Source organism: Kryptolebias marmoratus, linkage group LG15, assembly GCF_001649575.2.
Source record: "Kryptolebias marmoratus isolate JLee-2015 linkage group LG15, ASM164957v2, whole genome shotgun sequence".
In the NCBI taxonomy this organism is placed as follows: Eukaryota; Metazoa; Chordata; class Actinopteri; order Cyprinodontiformes; family Rivulidae; genus Kryptolebias; species Kryptolebias marmoratus.
Window position 1 is genome coordinate 8,158,457 of NC_051444.1, and position 20,357 is coordinate 8,178,813.

The 20,357-nt window shown below is 38.7% G+C and overlaps 1 protein-coding gene across 2 annotated transcripts in view; it reads right to left on the bottom strand.

Moving 5' to 3' along the window:
- The window catches only part of zfhx3 (zinc finger homeobox 3), a 321,615-nt gene that overhangs the window by 64,191 nt on the left and 237,067 nt on the right, over positions 1 to 20,357 (bottom strand). For both annotated transcript variants that reach the window (XM_037980053.1, XM_017441678.3), the window contains one exon: positions 18,917 to 19,410. In XM_037980053.1, coding sequence (XP_037835981.1) covers positions 18,917 to 19,410 — 494 coding nt within the window. The remainder of the gene's footprint in view (positions 1 to 18,916; positions 19,411 to 20,357) is intronic.

Consider the following 20,357-nt stretch of genomic DNA (forward strand, 5'->3'; position numbering starts at 1 on the left):
AGCACTTTTGTTATTCAACCACAGTGAGGTCATGCCAGCAATTATAACCAATGAGGTAATTCACTCTGAAGGAAGACAATGTAATGCGCCTGTTGTGTTGAAAAACCCACTATGGCCAGAAGCAGAAGAAAATAGCCTTGTGCATCTCACTGTGAGACAAATGTGGCTATAGTACTCATATGCTGTTGAGTATATGTATATAATTCAAATGAGAATATATGAAAAGTTATTTTATCGCCTGAAGATTATAAACCAAAATCATTTCAATGAAAATAAAGAAACTTAATAGGATAAGATATAAGTTTTGAGATTAGATTAAACAGTGAATAAAAATACTTACTTACAATAATGCATGTCTTTCTAAAACCAGTGTACTTGTTTATGAGAGGGCTGACATATGCTTGATTGTCATAAATTTGCACACTGGGATTCCCCTGGAACATAAGCAGGTTATTTAGCAAAGCCATGACTGGAGTCAGTGAGTGAATGCTTGCAGTTTTGGCCAATGATGCTTTGTCTGCCAGCAGCACGAACAACAGCTCCAACCACAGAGGCCCCACTGGGTGCCAAAAGTGTGGTGACTGCTTTGAATTAGGCACTGCAAGTTACAACATGCCTAAAACTTAGATTGTGGCTTAAGAGGACTTGTGTATTCCAGACACAAGCTGCATACCTACCGCTTCCTGAACCTCATCCCCGCCCGTGTCCTTTCTTTCCCTTTGCTCTTTAATCCCTGCCACATCTCCACTGCATCCTGTCCCTATGTCTCAAAGCCCATAATGTGCAATGTTGCTTCCTCTGCTGCCTTTGCAGCAGAAATGATCCATCACTACCGGTGAATAAAAACAGGCTGCATATTTGTCTTTTGGAGCGAACGAAGAAACAAAATGGAACTCTGTGTCTTAAGCAAAGTTGGAAAGGTGAAGATAGATCACTGTAGGTGTCCTTGGAGAGGTTTACTTAACATTGACCTATGAAGCAAAGCACCTTTTGGGGGGTGGTTATCAAGACACTTAAAGACAATACAGCTATTGGTACTCCACACCCACCACTCTTACTTACTTTTACATTAAATAAAGCAATAATTATTGAATTCCGTTTGAATGAGTAAGATGCTAGAAAGTAAACAATGGGAACATAATTGCAGATGGAAGGCAATCAATGCAGGCAGTCATTTGGGCCACGTTGATTGTGTAGGCTGCTGTATGTGCTCTGCGTGCCCAAGTGTGTGTGCTTTTGTGCAGCCGTTGCAAATCTGAGGCGAGCCGAGGGGAGTGTGTGCTGTGACAAGGAGCTGAGTAATACACTCTTCGACATGCACGCACAAAACAAGAGTTGGGTAATCCCTCCTTCAATAATGACCCAGGGCTCTAAACAATGGCTCTCAATCAGCTGATCAATGTGTCCACGTATTTCATGTGCGACGCACCGTTTTTGAAAGGGTGAGGAGAGGGAGGATAAGCAAGCAGGCGGTCGGGAGATCAATGCCCTGTGTAGTGATAACGAGCCTGGGTCTATGCCCACAGGAGCCCCACTCTGGCGCCCAGGGTCTCTCTCATTAAGAACATTTGGATAAGCATGGCTCTACATACATAATGTGCACTTCTAATCATAGCCAGATAAACACATTTCTCTCCTTTTTAATGAGCTGGGTTCTGCTTTTTGTGACATACAGATTTGACTCCAAAACAAGCAGGGAATGTTGTCAGTACCCAAATAAGAAAAGAAAAGAAAAAAAAGAGCTTAAACAAATTAACAGCAAGCTATTGGCCTCCTCTTTCAGTAGCTAATTAACAGCTTAACCTCCTGGAGCTTTTATGAAATCCATGCTGGGAGGAGCTTGCCAAAACTACAGTACAATAAGTTTACCTGCAGGAGGTGAGAACAAGGTGGAGTCACAAGGCACCTGAACAACTGTTACAAGCACTTAATAACATGTGTTCTGGCAAGGTACCATCTGGAGACTAGAAAGGGCAAATCAAAACCTGCCCTGACCCTTTTTCTCTATGACTCAGAGTACAGTGTCAACACAAAAGCCATTCATTTTGGACAGCAGTGACAATGAACACTTGTACACGGATGGGGAAAGATATCGTTTAGGTTTTTAGTGGAGCAACGGAAGAGGCACACAAGAGGTTTGTATGTTCGGATCTTGAGCATCAAAAGCATTTTGCAGGATCAACATTTTAATGTCTCATGTCATGTAATTTACAAAAAAAGAACAAACTTGTTTAAAGGTTATAAGAACTTCTTTAAATGTGATAATGCTGCAAGAGCAAAATGTACAGTCACATTTTTGTCAGAAAATAGGTTGATATGTGAAAAGATTTAAACTTGTTCTTTGCATACAAATCTTGAAGCTCTGATAAGATTTTAAATAGTTTTGCCAACAAAAATGATATTAAACAAAGATCAAGTTTATGTAACTATAAAACACTATTTCTGTTTTATACGCTGAGAAATTGGGCCAAATCTGAGTTTAACACAGATATCCCACTTCTGAGAATACTAAGTATTTTTTCAACAACTTCCAGTAAGGAGTTCTCTTATTTTATCAACTCAAAATTTATAAAAGTTAAAAAAAATTAAATCCAACTTAATGGGTTATTTAATTTACTTGAGTGTGTTTGATATATAAGAACAAATGGCTGACATAGCTATTCTCTAGGGTCAGTGATGTGAAGGCAAAGGAAGCCACACAGCTAACAATCATCTCTTACACCTTACTGCCTTTTATTTGTCACTTGCCAGCCAGACAATGGAAGCAGGCCCTTCTGGAGGCATTCTGAATGTGAAAAGCAGAAAGCTTGTTAGATAGAGATGAGGAGCGAAGAAGAGTTTGGAAATGGTAGAGGAGAATGAGCCCTGGAAGTGAAAGTAAGGGAGATGGTGAATTGTGGGATGGGAGGATGCTGGATTAAGATACAAGCAAACACCACTTGTAATGATTAATGCAGTCAGTGAGAATTAAATTCAGAGCAGGAACATTACCCAAACACAATTAGTCCTTGAGAACAAACACCATGCTCTGCAGTGAATGCAGATCTAGAGCCATACCACTCGGAGAGAGTAGCTGACTAAAATCAAGGACTAGAGAGGTAAAACTTATCATCTCAGACTTGGCTTTGCAGTCACTTTTACAATCACATGCCCACTTTAAACTATATTGCCCACTTAGTCTGACATGTTCCCACAATTGTAGGGGAGTCCAAAAACTTTATGAACTTCTGGTGTTTCCACATTCTTCCTCACAAACCTTTTACCATTCACAAATTTCCTGTTGCACCTTTACACTGACATAACAGCAAAGGAGAACACACAAAATCAAGCTTCCTCGGGCTTGTATTATCTAGTTCTCACCCCTGGCTTTCTCAGTTTGGTAGTGTAAATATTTCATTAACACATAATTGGTTGCAGCTTCAGGCTATGCAATAAGGCCGAGATAACAGTAACGCTGTATGTTTTCTGACTATCCTGTATCCTTTTCTTATGTAAAATTCATAAAAATGTGTTTTGGGGAGAGGGCGCTTGCAATTTCAGAAAGGGGAAACGTTTAGTTTTTCATACACTGCCCTCACACAGACACCAGCTAATTAAGAACGGTGATGATGTGCACAGCCAGTGTCAATATTTAACCCAGTCTTATGCAGCTATCTTTATTAGCAGCACAACCCTGACAAAAGGAGCAACACACCCTTTGAGAGGCCGTCTTCTTAAAATGAAAATTAATGAGTGGGGTCGAGTGGAGGTGAATATACAGAGCAGGTCTATACGTGGGCTTATTTGCATGGAACATGGAGTACTTTGCTGGAGTGAAACTGCTGTTGAGGGTTCTTCAAGTAGTTCATACTGCAAACACCCACTCTTTCACCTGTTAACTCCTCCATACCTGCCAACTTAAGCTTCAAACTAACTGTGTAAAACTTTCATATTTGAAATAAATCTATTCTAGATTAAAAAAAAACACTAATCAGGTTACTACAAATATTTTAAATATTTTCTTTTTATTCTTTAGCTGGTGGTGCTAAAGGTATTCAGTCTCTGACTTAAAGTCATATAATTATGACTTTCATACATAAACATACTTTTTTGAACTGGTGCTCTGTATAGTGCCCTCCACCCACACCACCACTTTTTACATGAGCATAACATGTTTCAATTGTGGCCTTGCTGACAGAGTTTTCTTTACACGGTCAGTGGTGTAAGCCAAAGCAATGTCCATTAAAAGCAAAACAAAAGTACTTATTGATCTGTGTAATCAATTAGGGATCAATAACCATAAGCTTCATTAGTCCCAGTTGTTCATAATTGCTGCAGATATATAGATGTTACTAAAAACCAAGCAAAAAGAAACAGAGTAATTTGAAGAGCCCTATTGCTTTGTCACAATGGCAAAAAGCTTTACAGGTCTCAGAAAGGCTGAAACTTCCCAAAAGTAACTTTTTGTGTCTTTAGCAAATGTCATAATGGAGGCCACTGGAGTGGCTTCCAGGACATCACATACAGGGCAAAACAATGCAAGAGGTTTGCATTTTATTCTGTTAAACTTGCGAATAAAAGTCATTCTTTTTTGTTTGTTTATTTGTTTGTTTGTTTGTTTGTTTTTTGCAAACTTACAGTGGAAAGTGTCATTTTGAGCACTATTAGGGCAGTACAAAAACTGGCAAAGCAAAAAGAGAGAGCTAATAGAACATTTCATAGGCTGGCATTGGAGCCAAACTACCCTCAGCTGCTACACTATATACACTGCTCAATCATGCAAAAAATCTAAAACTATACTTCAAAGACTACCACTTTTCCTCTTCCTGTTTATTGATCAGGCAGAGCTCTTGTTCAGTAATTGTGCAGTAAATCAAGCATGGTGAGGACTAATCTCAACCCCGGGAGGAAAGTGTTAAAGGTAAAACCTGCTGAAAAGTGCATAATTAGGGTGCTGTGTTTAGCCAGGAAGGAGGACATACTCCTCCTCCTCCTCCTCACATTCTTGTTCACTGGCTGCCTGCGCAACCAGAGGCAGCAGAGAAAGGGGTTGGCAGAGGAGCAACGGGAAGTGTATACAGTTTCTAACCACCTCTCGCTCCCTCCCTTACTCTTTCAATCCTGCTCCCTCTCAATGCATTCCCAACCAAAGTGCCGGGGGCGCCATGCTTGTAAAGAAACCACAGCCTTTTGAGTGCCTCTTGTATTTACAAACGGAGGCATGTTGGAATCAAAGGCATTACCACATGACATAACACATTAAACAGTTGGCAGATTGAGAATTTATATACTGAATAGATAGTGAGTGGGGTAAACAGGAAAAGTGCCTGTGTTGGATAAGTTTAAGTAGCTATACGTGGTGTGAGAGCCAAACTTACCTAAATCAGAGCACAGTAAAGGAATCAACTGCAGCAGCTCTCTTCTTTTGCTTGCTCTGTCTCCCCTCTTAACACACAGCTCAGGCTTTACTCCAGGTGGAGACAGCTATCACTTTCCCATCAACTTCCTGTTCCTCATGTCTCTCCGCCCCCTTTTTCTCTCCACCATCTTCCTCCCAGCTGCTTAACATTTTTTGTGTACCATTTTTCAAGTAATAAGCTGCGTCCCTTCCCCCAGCTTTCAGATATATTCAACTCTGCAGTAACATTTTTTTTTTGGTTCTCATGTCGTCCCCTCTGAACAGTTTCCTCATGTTGCTTTTCTGGCTAATTTCACCTCAGTTTTTAATCCTCCATTGTCTGTAGGGATCTAAAAATAAATGATGAATGGAATAGGATATTTTATAGTCTTATCTCTTACCTGTTCTTACAGGGGAATAATAAAGTAGTTAATCCTGCAGATCCTACTCAAATTGATTAATCAGCACATTTGGACAATCAAATAAATGATTAATATTCCCAAGTCATGTGGTTGGACAGTTACCTCTGAAACCATCAGTAATAATTCAGTAACCCTTTCCCAGACCACAGGCTGCAACTAGTCAGCCTCACTCAGCATCAGCTCTATGATGTTCAGCAGGACTTTGAACTCATCGCACAGAAGCACAGACACACCAGGCGTAAGACTGACTGCAGCCTATTCTCACTAACACTTTGCTACAATGCTTGCCTACCTCATCAGCTTCACCTATTATATATAAGATGTTCATATATGTAGCTGAAAAGTGTAGAGAAGTGTGTGATTCATCTAGAGGCTGTAAAAGATAGTAGAATAACCTCATATTACAAAGGAAAATTGAGTAAAAAGAAAACAGAAAGAAAACACAAAATTAATTTTCTTTAATAACGAGTGGCTAACTCAGTTGAGGTACATAAACACAAAGGAAAACGCATTTAAAAAATGATATGGTATTTTTAGGAGGAGACAAACTGTTTAGCAACAACTTCCCCCACTCACATCTCTCCACCAAGATCACACCCTGTCCTGTTTGGGAACAAAAGAGGGGAATTTCCATGGAAAAAAGGCCTTCTTTTCTGTCCTAATACCCACACTAGTCTCCCTCCTAAACAGATCACTGGACCACCATCTTCATAGCAGTCTTGTGAGGGCCTGTTCTTGTGCTGCCATGATTAGTGCCATTGTGCCATACTAGAGACCACTGGTAGGATTTGTTGATATCATCCACCTCCTCAATCTGCCAGTGGTACATGCCATGCAGGGGCTTATCTTTCCATGACAGTTCCTTTTCTTTCCCCTCTTCCACATTGGGTTTCATATACACACACACACATGCACGCATATGCACACCCACAAACACATTTATATACATACACACTTTTTTCTAGGTGTTTTGCCTTACAAGACACTTGACTTGTATACTGAATATAAATATGATCAGCTTGTTGCTTCAACTACGATATGCAGCTGTTCACAGTGACAGAGGCAACTTTATGGTCACACTGTACCTCTTCATAGCAAAGCTCTGATTAATATGGCTCCCTAATATTACTTTAGCCATTTATAAGAGGACACAAAGAGGGATTACACATACTAATCACTTTTTCATGTTTGAGAAACTTAAAAGGTAAACCACACTCTCAATCTAGTGAAAACTGAGCCCAAAAGTCTTAGTGGTCAGCTATCTAGCCAATATACTTTATGATATATAGTTTTTGTCTTCAATAAGTATGAGGACAATACACATTGTAATGACAAACCCTCAGTTTTATGGAAAAGCAGAGTTCACTTTGATCTCTTCTTTTGCTCTTCTGTTTATAAATCAACTACACAAATATTTATGAGCAGAATGAAGAAAGTGGCTGGTCTGGTTTGTATCTCTGCCCTCCTTTCCCTCCCTCCTCCATGTGGCTGATGTGTGGATGAGGCCACCGCAGATGCAGAGCAAGCACATAGGCCCCAGGCCACATCCATCATATCTGTTCTGTCCCTGCTTGTTGTGACCCCAAAAAGGGCAGACCTAACCAAACCAAGTAACCAAAAAGATGGCACATTTACTCTGAATAAAAGAGGAACTTTAAAATAATGGCATCATCACTCATCTCTGGTTTAATTTGTGGAAACTTATGAATAGTAGTGGAAGGGATGAGAGCTTTGTAGAGAACAAAGTCGCAAATGTGAAAGTGTATTGCACCAGCCAAATTCATGCACGGAACTAATGCATTATTAGGTTGTCGGTAACAAAGTTCAATAAATTAATACAGCCAAGTTCAATACATACAGCCTCTGCATCTCTTTTAGCTCACCTATCTGTTTCTGCCTACAACACAGGCTCCAAGCTTCTGGATCCATATGCTTTAATTGCTCCCCCCTGCCCTGACCTCTGATCCAGATCACTCTGATATACAGCATCTCTATTAAACTGGGAAGTAGGAAAATATTCTTCTAATGACCCTCAGTTCTAGCAATAGCACTGAAAATGGAGAAGGAAAAAAAAATCAATCTTCTTCTTTCCTTTTTGCCCTTCACTGACTCTATTAGTTCATTTTTATCTAAAGGTTGACTCCAAAAATGTGGATAGATGGAGATTGAGCAGAATGGAGAGGAAATGGACTTTCCTAAAATGCACCTCACTAATGAGAAGACAACAAACCAATGGTCAGAGAGAAAAAAAAATGTTTGCACAGTATTTTGACTGTCCTTCAAATGCACGTTACCTTTTCTGATCCTAAATAATAATAATAAAAAAAAGTCAGACAGCCGTTATCTAAACTGTGCAGGATGTTGATCCTGCAATCTAGACTCCAGATAATTCAGAAGATAAGATGGTTTAAGCAGGAAAGAGACAAACTGGACCAAATGACAGCCACGCAGTGCATAAAAAGGCAAAGCTGTGTGTCCGTGCACGTGTCTACAGTACAGTAAAAGCTGGAGAAGTGTGCTTGTGTGTCTGTGGGCAAGGGTGGGGGGTGGGAGGTGGGGGGTAGAGGAGAGGTGGTGGTGGACTGGCTTGTCGATCGATGCAGTGATTGGCAGTTAATGGCTTTTCCTGTTCTGCCTTGGTAACCCTGGCCTGATGGCTGTTGGGTCTGATCAGAGATGGCAGATGGTGTTTGATTTTCGTATATAAACCTCTGACTTTGTGGAGATGGCTTCATCATGTTTAATGATTTAAAAGTTAAGTTGAATACTGGGAATACGCGGATGCTGGATTTCTCATTTAAAAAGCCTTTATCTCCCTTCCAGATGAAATGCCTGGTCTCCTAACTACTGATTTTGGTTAGTATTCTGTTGTAACTCTCTTTGTCCTTTAGTAATGAACTATGATAATAGACTTTACTATGCATGCTTTCCTTACTTTTTGTTTGAGAAATTACGGTCACAACCTTCAGATACGAGAAATTGCTCTGTCACAAACCTCTGACCTAAAAAAAATATTCAAAATTTAAATAAATCTTTTAACATTACAGATAATCTGAAATACCAAAAGGTCTATTATCAAATTATTTCAAACCTTTTCACTGAACTGGTCGGTAATGACAGCAAAGACTAGAAACTGAGCCTCCAAAAGAGGTGGTAAATGGAGAATATTTGAATGATAAGCCCCATTTGATGTGTAAGAAAAAATGGCAGGACATTACAAATGCAGGTTTTGAAATCTCAATTTTTTCACTGTAATTTCATGTCCTGATGGATCTGCATTTTTGTGTCTCGTTACTTTAGCAGTTTCAACTGTAAAAACTATAGTCTGTTGTGGAAGTCTATTTCAGTTCACTACATTGTGGAAAGTTCGAGTCTGCTAAACAGTACAATGAAGCTTTTTGGACTGTCTATCAAAAATCTAAGATATGGCAATACAATAACTGTTTATTATGTTTATAAAAAATGTGTTTTTCAGAAAAGGAGAGAGGCAGGATTTTTTCCATCTCAAGGGGCCATAAAACTGGAAAGTTTTTACATCCTTGCTTGTAAAATACAAACAAATAAAATAGTTTGCTTTACAAAATTTATTAGGATTTTTTTCCCCTCACAGCTTTCAGTATGCAAATTAAACATTGATCATTTGAATACCTATTTGCATTCCAGATATCACAATTTCATGTTCAAACTCTAACAGGTCCCAGAGTTTTCATTTTCACTATAGCTGCCGGGAAAGCTCTTATGGGTCAGCTTATTCTTGCATGGTGTTTTCACTTCCACAAGTAGAAATTAGAAAAATCTCATCCTTGTGACAAAGATTGACCATCTAAAGAAATGATTCAAGTGTAAATTACTTAAAAGGTCCTCATTTTACAGTTGCAGTTAATTGGATGTGGTGATATTTTCTAATTAAAGACCTAGCATTTCTTAAGGAATGCAAATTGCCTGCCGTCTTTCATACCACAGCTTTATACTAAGATCATGTTCTCCGCATATGTGTCATTATGTGGAGAAATGAGGATGTTGTAGCTGCTTTAGTCAAACCATAAAAATAACATTATGAACAATCTCTTGCTCAAAGTATATATTGTGAATGATTTTCAGATACAACATCAAATTTAAGGTCAGCATCTGTAAAATTCACTTAGTTATAGTTATTTTAGCATTGGATAATGTCAATTAGCTGTGGCGAATATCTTGAATTGGACCAACTCCAAAAGATAAACAGTAGTAGATGTCCATCCAATGATTATGTTGTGAAAGTTTCATTAAAATGTCTCCAGTGGCCCAAACATATTTTGCTAACAGACACATGAACACATGCACAACCACAGATATGGGCAAAAATATTATCACCCACCTTTTACCTTTTAGCAGTGGGCGATAAAAAGCAGCATGTGGGTGGATCACATGAGTGTGTGATCTGGAGGTGAGTCCGTGAGTACGGTAGTTATTGAGAGTTTCTCTGCTGTGTGCAGCTCTAAGATCTCATTAGAAAGAGGCATCTGTAAATCGACACGAGTTAAAAGAGGACTTGATAAAACACAAATGTGTGAAACTGCTCATGTTGTAAAAAAGACTACACTGCAAGCCCCTGTTAACACTACATGTAACCAGTCAAAAAAAAGCATTGCAATGTGTTTTGGTCTTAAATAAATTGTAGGCAGAACTAATGTTTAAACATTGTTGCTGTTCTGACTTATTTTTGTGTTACACAAACTGTGTTTACATGGTTTGTATGTATTAGATGGATGAACTACATGTGGAGAGTGGGTCTATTTCTTATTCTTCAAACAGAACATGACACAAATAGAAGTGATGACAAACAAAGAGTTTATCTCTCTTTATTGGAGGAAGCGTTTGCTAGCTGGAGGAAGTGTCATCTTAAATTAGGGACAAACAGACTGATGATAGTTGAGGTGGACTTCTCTGAACGAGACATTCAACAGCAATGTTGCTTGAAATGGTGTGGAAACTCTGTTTACTCATGACATGTGTCCAAGTGTCAATGTGGACTCAGAGATGGGAAGAAAAACAAGCTGCTTTAAATCAAAGAAGAGATGGGAGGTACCCTGCTGTTAGAAATATGATGAAAGATAAAAAAGAAAATAGACCAGTTTGTGTCTGAAAACTGCTATCTAACAATATGAAATAAAAAGTCAGTAACACACATTGAAACATTACACAAGCAACATTACTAACTCACTCGATTTTTATAAAAAAAAAAGCTTGAATTTCCCAAGCACAAAAGTTAGCGTCACTGAAAATAAACTGACATTTTTTTACCACCAATTGGAAGTACAGCATAAAAATTTGAGAAATATTGGAATAAGGAAAAACCACATGTTTGAGAACATTTTTTGTACTAAAAAAGAGACCGTCTTCAAACATTTTATGGGTATATGCAATGGCCTTGTCTATAACTTCTTGTTCATTGTTTTACCCACACACTCCCAATAATTTTTATATAATAATTTAAAAATATATTCTATTCTGGACAGTTTCTTTGTTTTCATCTTTTGTTTTATACAACTTTTTTGTATTCAAGAATAAAAGGCATAATGAGAAAACAAGGTGCAGAACAATCTTTTCCAGAGCTCCTAATAAAAATTGCATGACACTCTGGGCCACACCGTTTAATTACAAAAGGATGAAATCTTTTCTTCTACATCTGGAAAAAACATTTTCTGCATTACACAAGGAGATTTACAGCTCCCAGTGCTGGACTCCAGCACGCAGCAATTAGGCAAAACATGGATGGACAACCAGAGCCATAAAATTCAGGAAAAGATGGCTATACTCTCTTGACATAAGAGAAATAGCCATGGGTCCTGCTATTTCAAATAAAAATTCTTGACTCGGGCAACGTGGACAGCTTTTTCTTTTTTCAATCATTTTCTGTGGTCACAGAGATCTAAAAGGACTTCCAACTGTATTACATTTTAAACCACATAATCTATCCATAGTAGACTGCTTGCACAAGCTCCAAGACTGAGTTTTAAATGTAAAAACATATAGCACTATTTTTAATATTGCATTTAGCAACTAAAATACCTTTTTTGACTTGCCAAAGATTCTCAAAGGTTAACAGAAATTAAACAATTAAGAGGACATATCCATCTGTTTGTAAAAATTTATTTGTTCTATGATTTTATCCAATATGCCAAACCCAAAGACAAAAAGTTCCTGTATGCTCATCCTTGCTGCTAAAACTTCTTCCTTTCTCCTCATCTCTGTCTTTACCCTATTTTATGTTCAACTACAGCTTCAATGAACAGAAACCTTCAAACTGAGTAGTTTTGTGGCCTTGACCACTCAGAGACCATTAATCTGGTGGCTAAGCCACTGATGTATTGATGTTACAGAGCCAGTAAGCTTGCCTGCCTCACTTTCTCCATCACTGCAGCTTAGGAGCTGTATACATTGAGAGAAGCCTCCACCTGGCCTCATCAGTATAGCATTTACCTGCCAATTTCTACTGTTACCCTCTCAGTAGCAGTGAACAGACTGTCAGATGACATGAGATTCAGTCAAGTAAGGAGCTTGAATTGACTCAACATACATACAGTACACATTTATAATGAAGTAGTTGCCAGATTTTCATTTTATTGAAATTATTTACATTAGGGTGCTCTGAGACCCTAAAGACAAGGACAAGCACAAACATGAACAAACTTAGTAAATGTGTTAAAGATAGATTATTTAAAATAAATTATGTGTCACATTCTTAGTAATTTACTTATTATATTCAGCCTACATTGCAGCTTAGTTTTTAAGTATATCTTTCAAAAATATAAGCTCATGAAATGCAAACAGCCAAATTGAAAAGAATCCTACAAGGGTCTTTTTGAAGGCAAAATGGACATCATCTTTCTGACATCTCAGCAGTGAGGTTTTGTGGGGGTTTTAACAAGAGGAGACCATGACTGATCCTGCATGTCTGTAATATCATCTTTACAAGATAGAGGCAGGTAAGACCATCGTAGAAGATTAGATACAGAGAGCCTCAAGTTGGTTCAGGAAGAATCTTTCCAAAGATTCAATTTTCCCCTCCACAACTCATTTTAGAACTCCAGAACTTCATTTTACTGTGTGTCATCAGAAGAATAATGATGATTGAACAGAGTTGTGAATCTTCTTTTTGAGCTGACTTGTTGATTTAATTAAAGAATAAAAGTTACAAAAATATGTTACCATACTTTTTGTTGAAGAAAAACAAATTTCTAACAAGACTATCAGTAAATACTTAAATGATTATGTGATAAAGAACTACTATTTTAGCTAGGATTTTTTTTCCTGCATGGCTGAATTAAAAAATACTGTTGTTATAATTTATTTTATTTTATTTTGTGAAGATAAAGGGGAAGGATTAAGCATTAAGAGAATAAGGAAATGATTATGCAACATTGCAAGAAAAATATAACATTTAGGAAATCTTGTCTAATAAAGTGGATTCTTGTGGGAGGTACAAACTGCATATCTGCAACATACATCATTGCCTATATAGTGATAAAACTACCCACACAAAATGAAGCTTATCTCTGCTTTGAACTGTGATAAACCCCGTCACAAAAACTAATATCCTCCTTAATATCCCTCCTTAAACAACGATCTCTCTTTTCTGCTGATCAAGCCTAAGATAAAAGGATCACCAGCTTTTTACACTTAAGCACAGATCTCAACACTCTGATGCTCTTGTCCACAACAAGACAAAAAACACAATACCAGAATCCTCAAGTTCAAGATGACAATGTAAAAAACCACATCATATCAACTCTTTTTTGTAATATTTTCATAAAATACTGAAAATGCACATTTATCTCTACCTAGGACCCCTCAAATCAGGATCAAGAACCTAATTTATATTTCAATGTTCTTTGCAACTTTAGACAGTCAAAAACATAGAGCCAGGAAAAGATTAGGCCCTCTGTCTAACTTGATCTCTGCTTTTCATATTTTGCTTTCATTCACTGTCACTTTGTTTTTCCAAGTAACCCCCACAATAGGGCCTTTGCACATATTATCAACACCAGCAGAAGCAACAGCTGTGCCATGGGTGGAAGCCTGACTTTTTGAGGAAAGGGGGCTTGAGCGGTCAAAAATTTCTTGCACACACCCCTACTAGTCCTGCTGTACTCTAATGATAGCCACTTGTTTCTAATTTTTAAAATGTATGCCAGTCATTACTTATTTTATCCACAACTAAGTTACTGAGCTTTCTGAAATGAAGCAAGCATTGAGAAACCAAAGAAGGCATGGAGCAGAACTCAGTTGCATTGACGTTAAAATATGACGAATTGACTAAGTTTACCGATTCTTTTTGTGGCCAAACCTTTTTTTTAAGTAAATGCTAAGTTGCTGTGCTTCATAATTGGCCTTCCTTCAGTAATAAATTTGTGTGTTGTTGTTTAATCCTGTGACAGGGTGGTTGCACAGACCATATATCATCACTTTCTGGCATTATTAGGCCTCAAAGCTGGCTTACCTTTTCACATGTTGACCGTTTCAGCTCTGTTACTACCTTGCTCCGTGGCACAAACCAGGGGTTGGTTGAGCCCCACCCCCCACCCCCCTCCGCAACCTTGATTCATTTAGAAATCACACTGAGGTGGCCAGAAAGCACCTAAGTTCCAGGCTGAGTTGTCTTGTGAAAGAGCCTAATGATACTAGAGTTATAACCCTGCAGGTAACTGCTAACACAAAGGTGGCAACTGGGCTTCTGAATTGTAGCAGTGAGGACTGAAGGGGTGTTACAGGTATACTGAATCAAAACTTCTTCTTCTCTATGAGCTATTAAAATGATACATTTGATCAGTCCTGTGGCATTTTAGATTACATGATTACTGTGAGTGTCTGCATGTCCGTCTTTGTGTGCATTCTCACGCTTGTGTAAGTGAGAGAAGAGATTGGGCTGTCTCCCAGGATGTGCAGCTTACGCTTTATTAGAGCAGTAGTACCAGTAAATCAGAGCTCAGCTCTTCCTGGAACTGCTACAACCTTTCCCACTGAGCACTATTACTGAACAATCATAGGCTAGCCATGATAATTAGCAGAGTATCTATCCATTCAATTCTCCTGCACCCTCCAACCCCTTTTCCTGTCTGTTTCTCCATCTTCTTTCTACCCCTCCTCTTCTTAGAAATGTTTGTTGTTTGACGGAGACAAGTCACCCACTTGTCATCACTTAGAGGATAAGTCACTTTACCTTTCATAACTTTTCCTTAAACAGATTGACAGTTTGTTAACATTTATGTCTGTGCTGCAACACAGCAGAAAAAATGTTCAGTTAAAACGTTAAGACATTTGGGGGAGAACTTAAAAACTGAAATACCAAACCAGTCAAACAAGCAAGCATAATAATAAAAAACTCTGAAAATCCACTAATGACGAGCGATATGTCAACTAAGAAGTGCTTGCCTGACCGAGCAGAGCATGATTGTTAAAAAGTGTCCAAAATACACATCAACTTTATTTGGTCACAGAATCTGGATTGCAACCAAAACTCATTTGTGGTTGTTTGCTAACTACATTCAGCACAACAGCCCAAGAGGATTGGGAGTCAGTCTTGTTACTTTTGATCATTAATGGGGAGAGGTCATGGCTTGCATTCCAGAGTCTGAGAAGCCAGAACTTCTGCTGAGTAAGATCATCAGTGAAACACCTAATTGTATTTTCATGTAACCACGAACCCCCTTCCTTTATATCGCTGCCTTTTTTCTCCTATTATTATTTTCTCCATTGTGATTATTTGCTCTCTGCGTAGCATAGACGTTTTCATTCCTTGCTTTTTTCACTGGTTCCTTTGGAATGGGCTAAGAAATAATAATAATAACGCTTTCTAAATGTTTATTTATGAATAGAACACACGATCAAAAGCAATGCTTCTTAATGTAAAGAACAGGCAATAGATATGACTGGGTGTCGATGACAAACAGAGGAAGATAAAAATATTTTAGAGTTGGGTGTGCTCAATGAAGCAGGACCAGGACATAGGAAGGGATGTCAGGGTGTTTTTAGCTAAAGATTCCCCATTTGATAGTGACGGCACTTTCTCCCCATCTTTCCATGTCGACCAGCATCTGGAGTATATTTTGTGCTAGCAGACACCAAGGAACATGATTACATTCGGCTAACTGCGCTCTAAACTGATTATGCATGTGCCAAGCTAATGGACTACATTTGCAAGAGGAAAAATAACATCCAATCAATCTCAATTACTGCCGATTGCACCTGCCCTCGAGACAAGGAAGGTAGCCAGCAAACCCCACCTCCTTTATACTTCTCCCCATTTCCTCTAACTTTTCACTAGAAGCTTAGGCCTGTGGCCAGGCCTAGTTAGGCCTCATCCTTTCCATCTTGTTAGAACAAACAGGGCCTGGAATTTCACTAGCCTCAAAAACAGAATCATGTGTCAAATTGGAAAATGGGTTTATTTAAGTGTAATCTTAGTATTGGGTTAACCATTTTTAAAAACAAATTTCACAAACCCACAACACGTATCTGTTTTTGTTTAGGACTGACTATTGTAGAAACAGATGGATGCCAATCATGCTATCATCAGAGCTACTGATTCCCCCCTGTGCATAGAAAACGAGAAGGTGAAACGCAGCTACAGAGCACAGAGACTTCTGGCAATACACAGTGCTCATAAAGGATGACTTTAAACTGAGAGTACAGTTTACTGGGGAGACAGCATCAGCCTCCACTGTGTGGTAGTCCAGTGGTCAGAATGACTTGCTGGATCATTCTGTGGTCTTTTGGAACATTCCAATACATGGGGTGGTGGGGGAGATATTTTTAGAAAACCCTAATATGGGCTACATACCACAGACTCTCAAATTATCCCATCCAACTTAGCTCTCAGCTTAGACCTTCCTTTTTAATTCCAGTAATTACAGACTCCCATTTATATGGAGCTGTGCACACAAAGGGCCTGTTTAATGCAAACCAGTTTGATTTGGGTGAAGTGTCCCAAGTATTGCCCACATCTTAAGGCCTGTTTATGCTGAGTTGATGATTTATCTCTCCCCCCCATACCCATTTTCAGTTTTCTATTTTTGTCCACTATACCAAGTAGAGTTTATAGCAATTGGTAGGCATTGTGGATTTTGCCTGTCAGTATCTTTACCAGGACTGTAAATCTATAGAAGTAAGAAAACTGTGGCATTTCCAAGAGGGAAGCGAGTGCAGCTGAGAAGCCTCACAACCATGTACTTGTCACATTGGTGAGTCATAAACCACTTTAATGATACTCTTGTCAACTTGTGCGCATCTTTGTTTTTGAGTGGTGTCAAGGATGAGGAAGAGCTTAAAAGAGACTACAGTGTTTTCTGGTTTAGAGAGTAAGTAAATTCTGGACAAATGCACACACTCTTAGTTGGAAATCAATTGGTGGTAAAAAATAGGGAGCCATCTTAAGAGGCTTAAGTCATAAAAAATTAGCATGCCTGGATGTGTTGTACATATTTAATCCACCGCAGCCTGAACGCCAGTGTGACATATGTCTTTTTTCGCTCTCTCTCAAAAAAATAAAATGAAACATCTTGCATAAAGACATAAGAGTAGAAAAAAACATATTCTTTTAGCATTTAGGTTCCAGCTAAGCATGTCATAGAAAAGACAACAATAAATTAAAGGAACCCTAAGCCTCAAGACAAAAGTATTTTGCTTTAAAAGTGTTAAGGAAATACATAGCATCCCTGAACCTGTCTATTTTGGTTTAATGAGAGATGCTTATTGAAATTTGAAGATTTACAATCCAACAGCCAAGGTCAAGAGAGGAAGACCAAAGACAGTGAAATGCATACAAAGATACAAGAAATTAACACTGAGTATTGCACATTGTTATTTTAACACAGTTTCAAATAACTCTTGGCTTGGTGCAGACAATAAACTGACAAGTCAAACACCTTCCCACTCCCCAGACTCTCCATCATACAACAAAACACAGTAAATTGATTTCTCTATTATACTGTTGTTTTTGTACAAAGGCCCTGTGGGTAGGAAACATGTTTGTCATGCCTGTGGCTATGAGGGATCATTCATAATGCTGAATAGTTTTCAGAAAGATGGGATTTTTGAAGGGGGTCCTAAATGACCACTTCACCTTAGTTTTCACTGTAACAGGAACACTGTGCTCAAAGCAGCACATTTTCCACATCTTTTAATTCTTCAATTGTAAATAACACTAACACAAAAAATGCCAAGCAATACATTTTCCATTTACTTTTTAAGAGATATACAGTGCACTGAGTAATGAAGATAATTTATAACCCAAAATGTCAAGACTCAAAAAAGACATTATTTTGTTTTTGTGTGTGTGTGTACTGTATTCTTATACCACGTCTGTGTTGCAAGTGTTTGTGTTATGCTTTGTGCTTGTGTGTGTAAATGTGCAACTATGCCAGTCTGGGTTAAGCGCAGACTAGCCAAAGCCGCAGACATACAGGATAGGCACCTAAGTGGAATCAGGGCTGTTAGATTTATGGCCATTTGTTCGGAGAGTGTTCATCCACTGGCTATTATGGAATGATTAGAGGAGAAGGTGAAGCTCCAAGTCCAGCAAAAATCAATACGGCTGTCGAGAACAATTCAGCCCTTCCCGCTCAGAGGAGTATTAGCACCAAACCTCTGTCTCCTAACACTTCTTCATTCATCTCTTAGTGATTTAGTCTGAAGCTTCCAAACCAGCTTGTTCTGCCATGTTCTTCTCATGGCAGCTGTGAGCCCTGCTTGTATATGACATCCACACAGCAAAACTATGACTATAAGCCTTTAAAAATAGCTAGTAGTATGTAGAGCACTGAATCATTCACTGAGTGTTGTGGAGGAATATCAAGTTAACAGGGAGATTAAAATTATAATATGTTTAATCAATGACAATTAATCACTCCAAATGACAGATCCATGCTACTTTTAGGCCTCAAACAAATGAGTAGAATAGGCATTATGATTAATAAAATAGTAATTTTTATCATAAATGTCTGCAACTGACAATGTTTTATTGTGCATGCCCCGTTTTTCTTTTTTATTGATACCCTTAAATGCAGTGTAAATTGTGATATTCTGTCAAAACAAGTCTAAGTGGTAGGTGTGACACAAGAACTAGTGGACCACTTACCTTATACAGTTTGAGGCTTGCCTCATGGCGGGAATTGACAGTGTGTAGTCTCAGCTTCTCCAGACTATTGGTGTAGTAGTCACAGGCATTACACTTCAGGTGCACTGGATTGCCTATGGCCACACATTTCAGACGCCATTCATTGCCTTTACCCCCTTCTTTGATGTGGGCCACAAGTTGGTACTTCTGCACATGCTTGTCTGTTTTGCAGTGCAGCTGGAAGTTGGCCTTAAGCTGAGTGGTGTAGTGGCACAGCTTGCACTGATGAGAGTCTCCCACCACAGCACGCCACTCCTCCTCCGGCAAGCTTCGTTCAGCTCCCATATGCATGCCGAGCACATCCAGGTTGTCAGTGGTGAAGCGGTTGCACACTGCACACTGAAAGAGCTTCAGGGAGGGATCTGTGGTTTGTGACAGACTTTCTCCTAGGGTCATCAGTTCCTCAGACACCAACTGCCCACTGCCGAGGCGCACATCCATAGGGATTTCTCCACCTACAAGAGAAAGAAAAAAAGAGGGAAGGGGTAGACAAAAGCATTTAGTAGAACGCTACCTCAACTTTATTACTGGGTTGAACATGCTGTAGGATTACAGTATAAAGTAAAACAAAGTAAAAGACCTAAGAGGATAAATCTTCTTTGTACAGTGGAGATGGATAGGAGAGACAGCAGGCGCATGTGCTATGATACCCACCATATATATGATGTCTATTCAGTCTGTGAAGACTACCTTTAAAAACAAATGCTAAAAAAATGAAGTAAGAGGTGGAACTTTTGCCTTTACTTGCTGTTCTTTAATCTTTCACTGCCCAGGCTGAGCATGCAAGCTTGACCTGGCTTGGCTTTACACTAAATTAATTCCAGCAGTTTTATTTTATTTATTGCTGCAGTAGACAGGTTGTTCTTGGACTTTTCCCCATTACCTGGGCTTTTATAGCCAAGAGAATGAGACCTTTGAGAAGTCCCATGAAATCACTCAGAACCAGATACGCAGTCAGGTCTCCCTATGCTCACTCACACAAACACAGAGATACATTCACATGCTCAGACACTATTCTTCATCTGTTCTTCATCTCACCCCTCCCATTCCTCCATGGCTTCATGCTCTATAACTATACAGATTCATTGATTTACCATAAGGATTCTGCTTCCCAATAAATTTGGTTGTAGATCATTAGGCCAAAGCTGTGAATCTAAGTACTGCACCTGTTCTAGCAGAAGTTTTTCAATACTGAAACCATAACACTAAAAACTAATATACTGTATGTCAAACCATCCACATGTATTTAATAACAGATTGCTAGTACTTCCACAAATTACCTTTTCTTTTTTTTTTAAATTGCTTTGAAAAAAAGTTCACTATATTTTTAATGAACAACTGTTTTGTCATGCTGTTGTACTGCAACAAAGAGGCAAGATATTAAAAAAACAAAACAACAAAA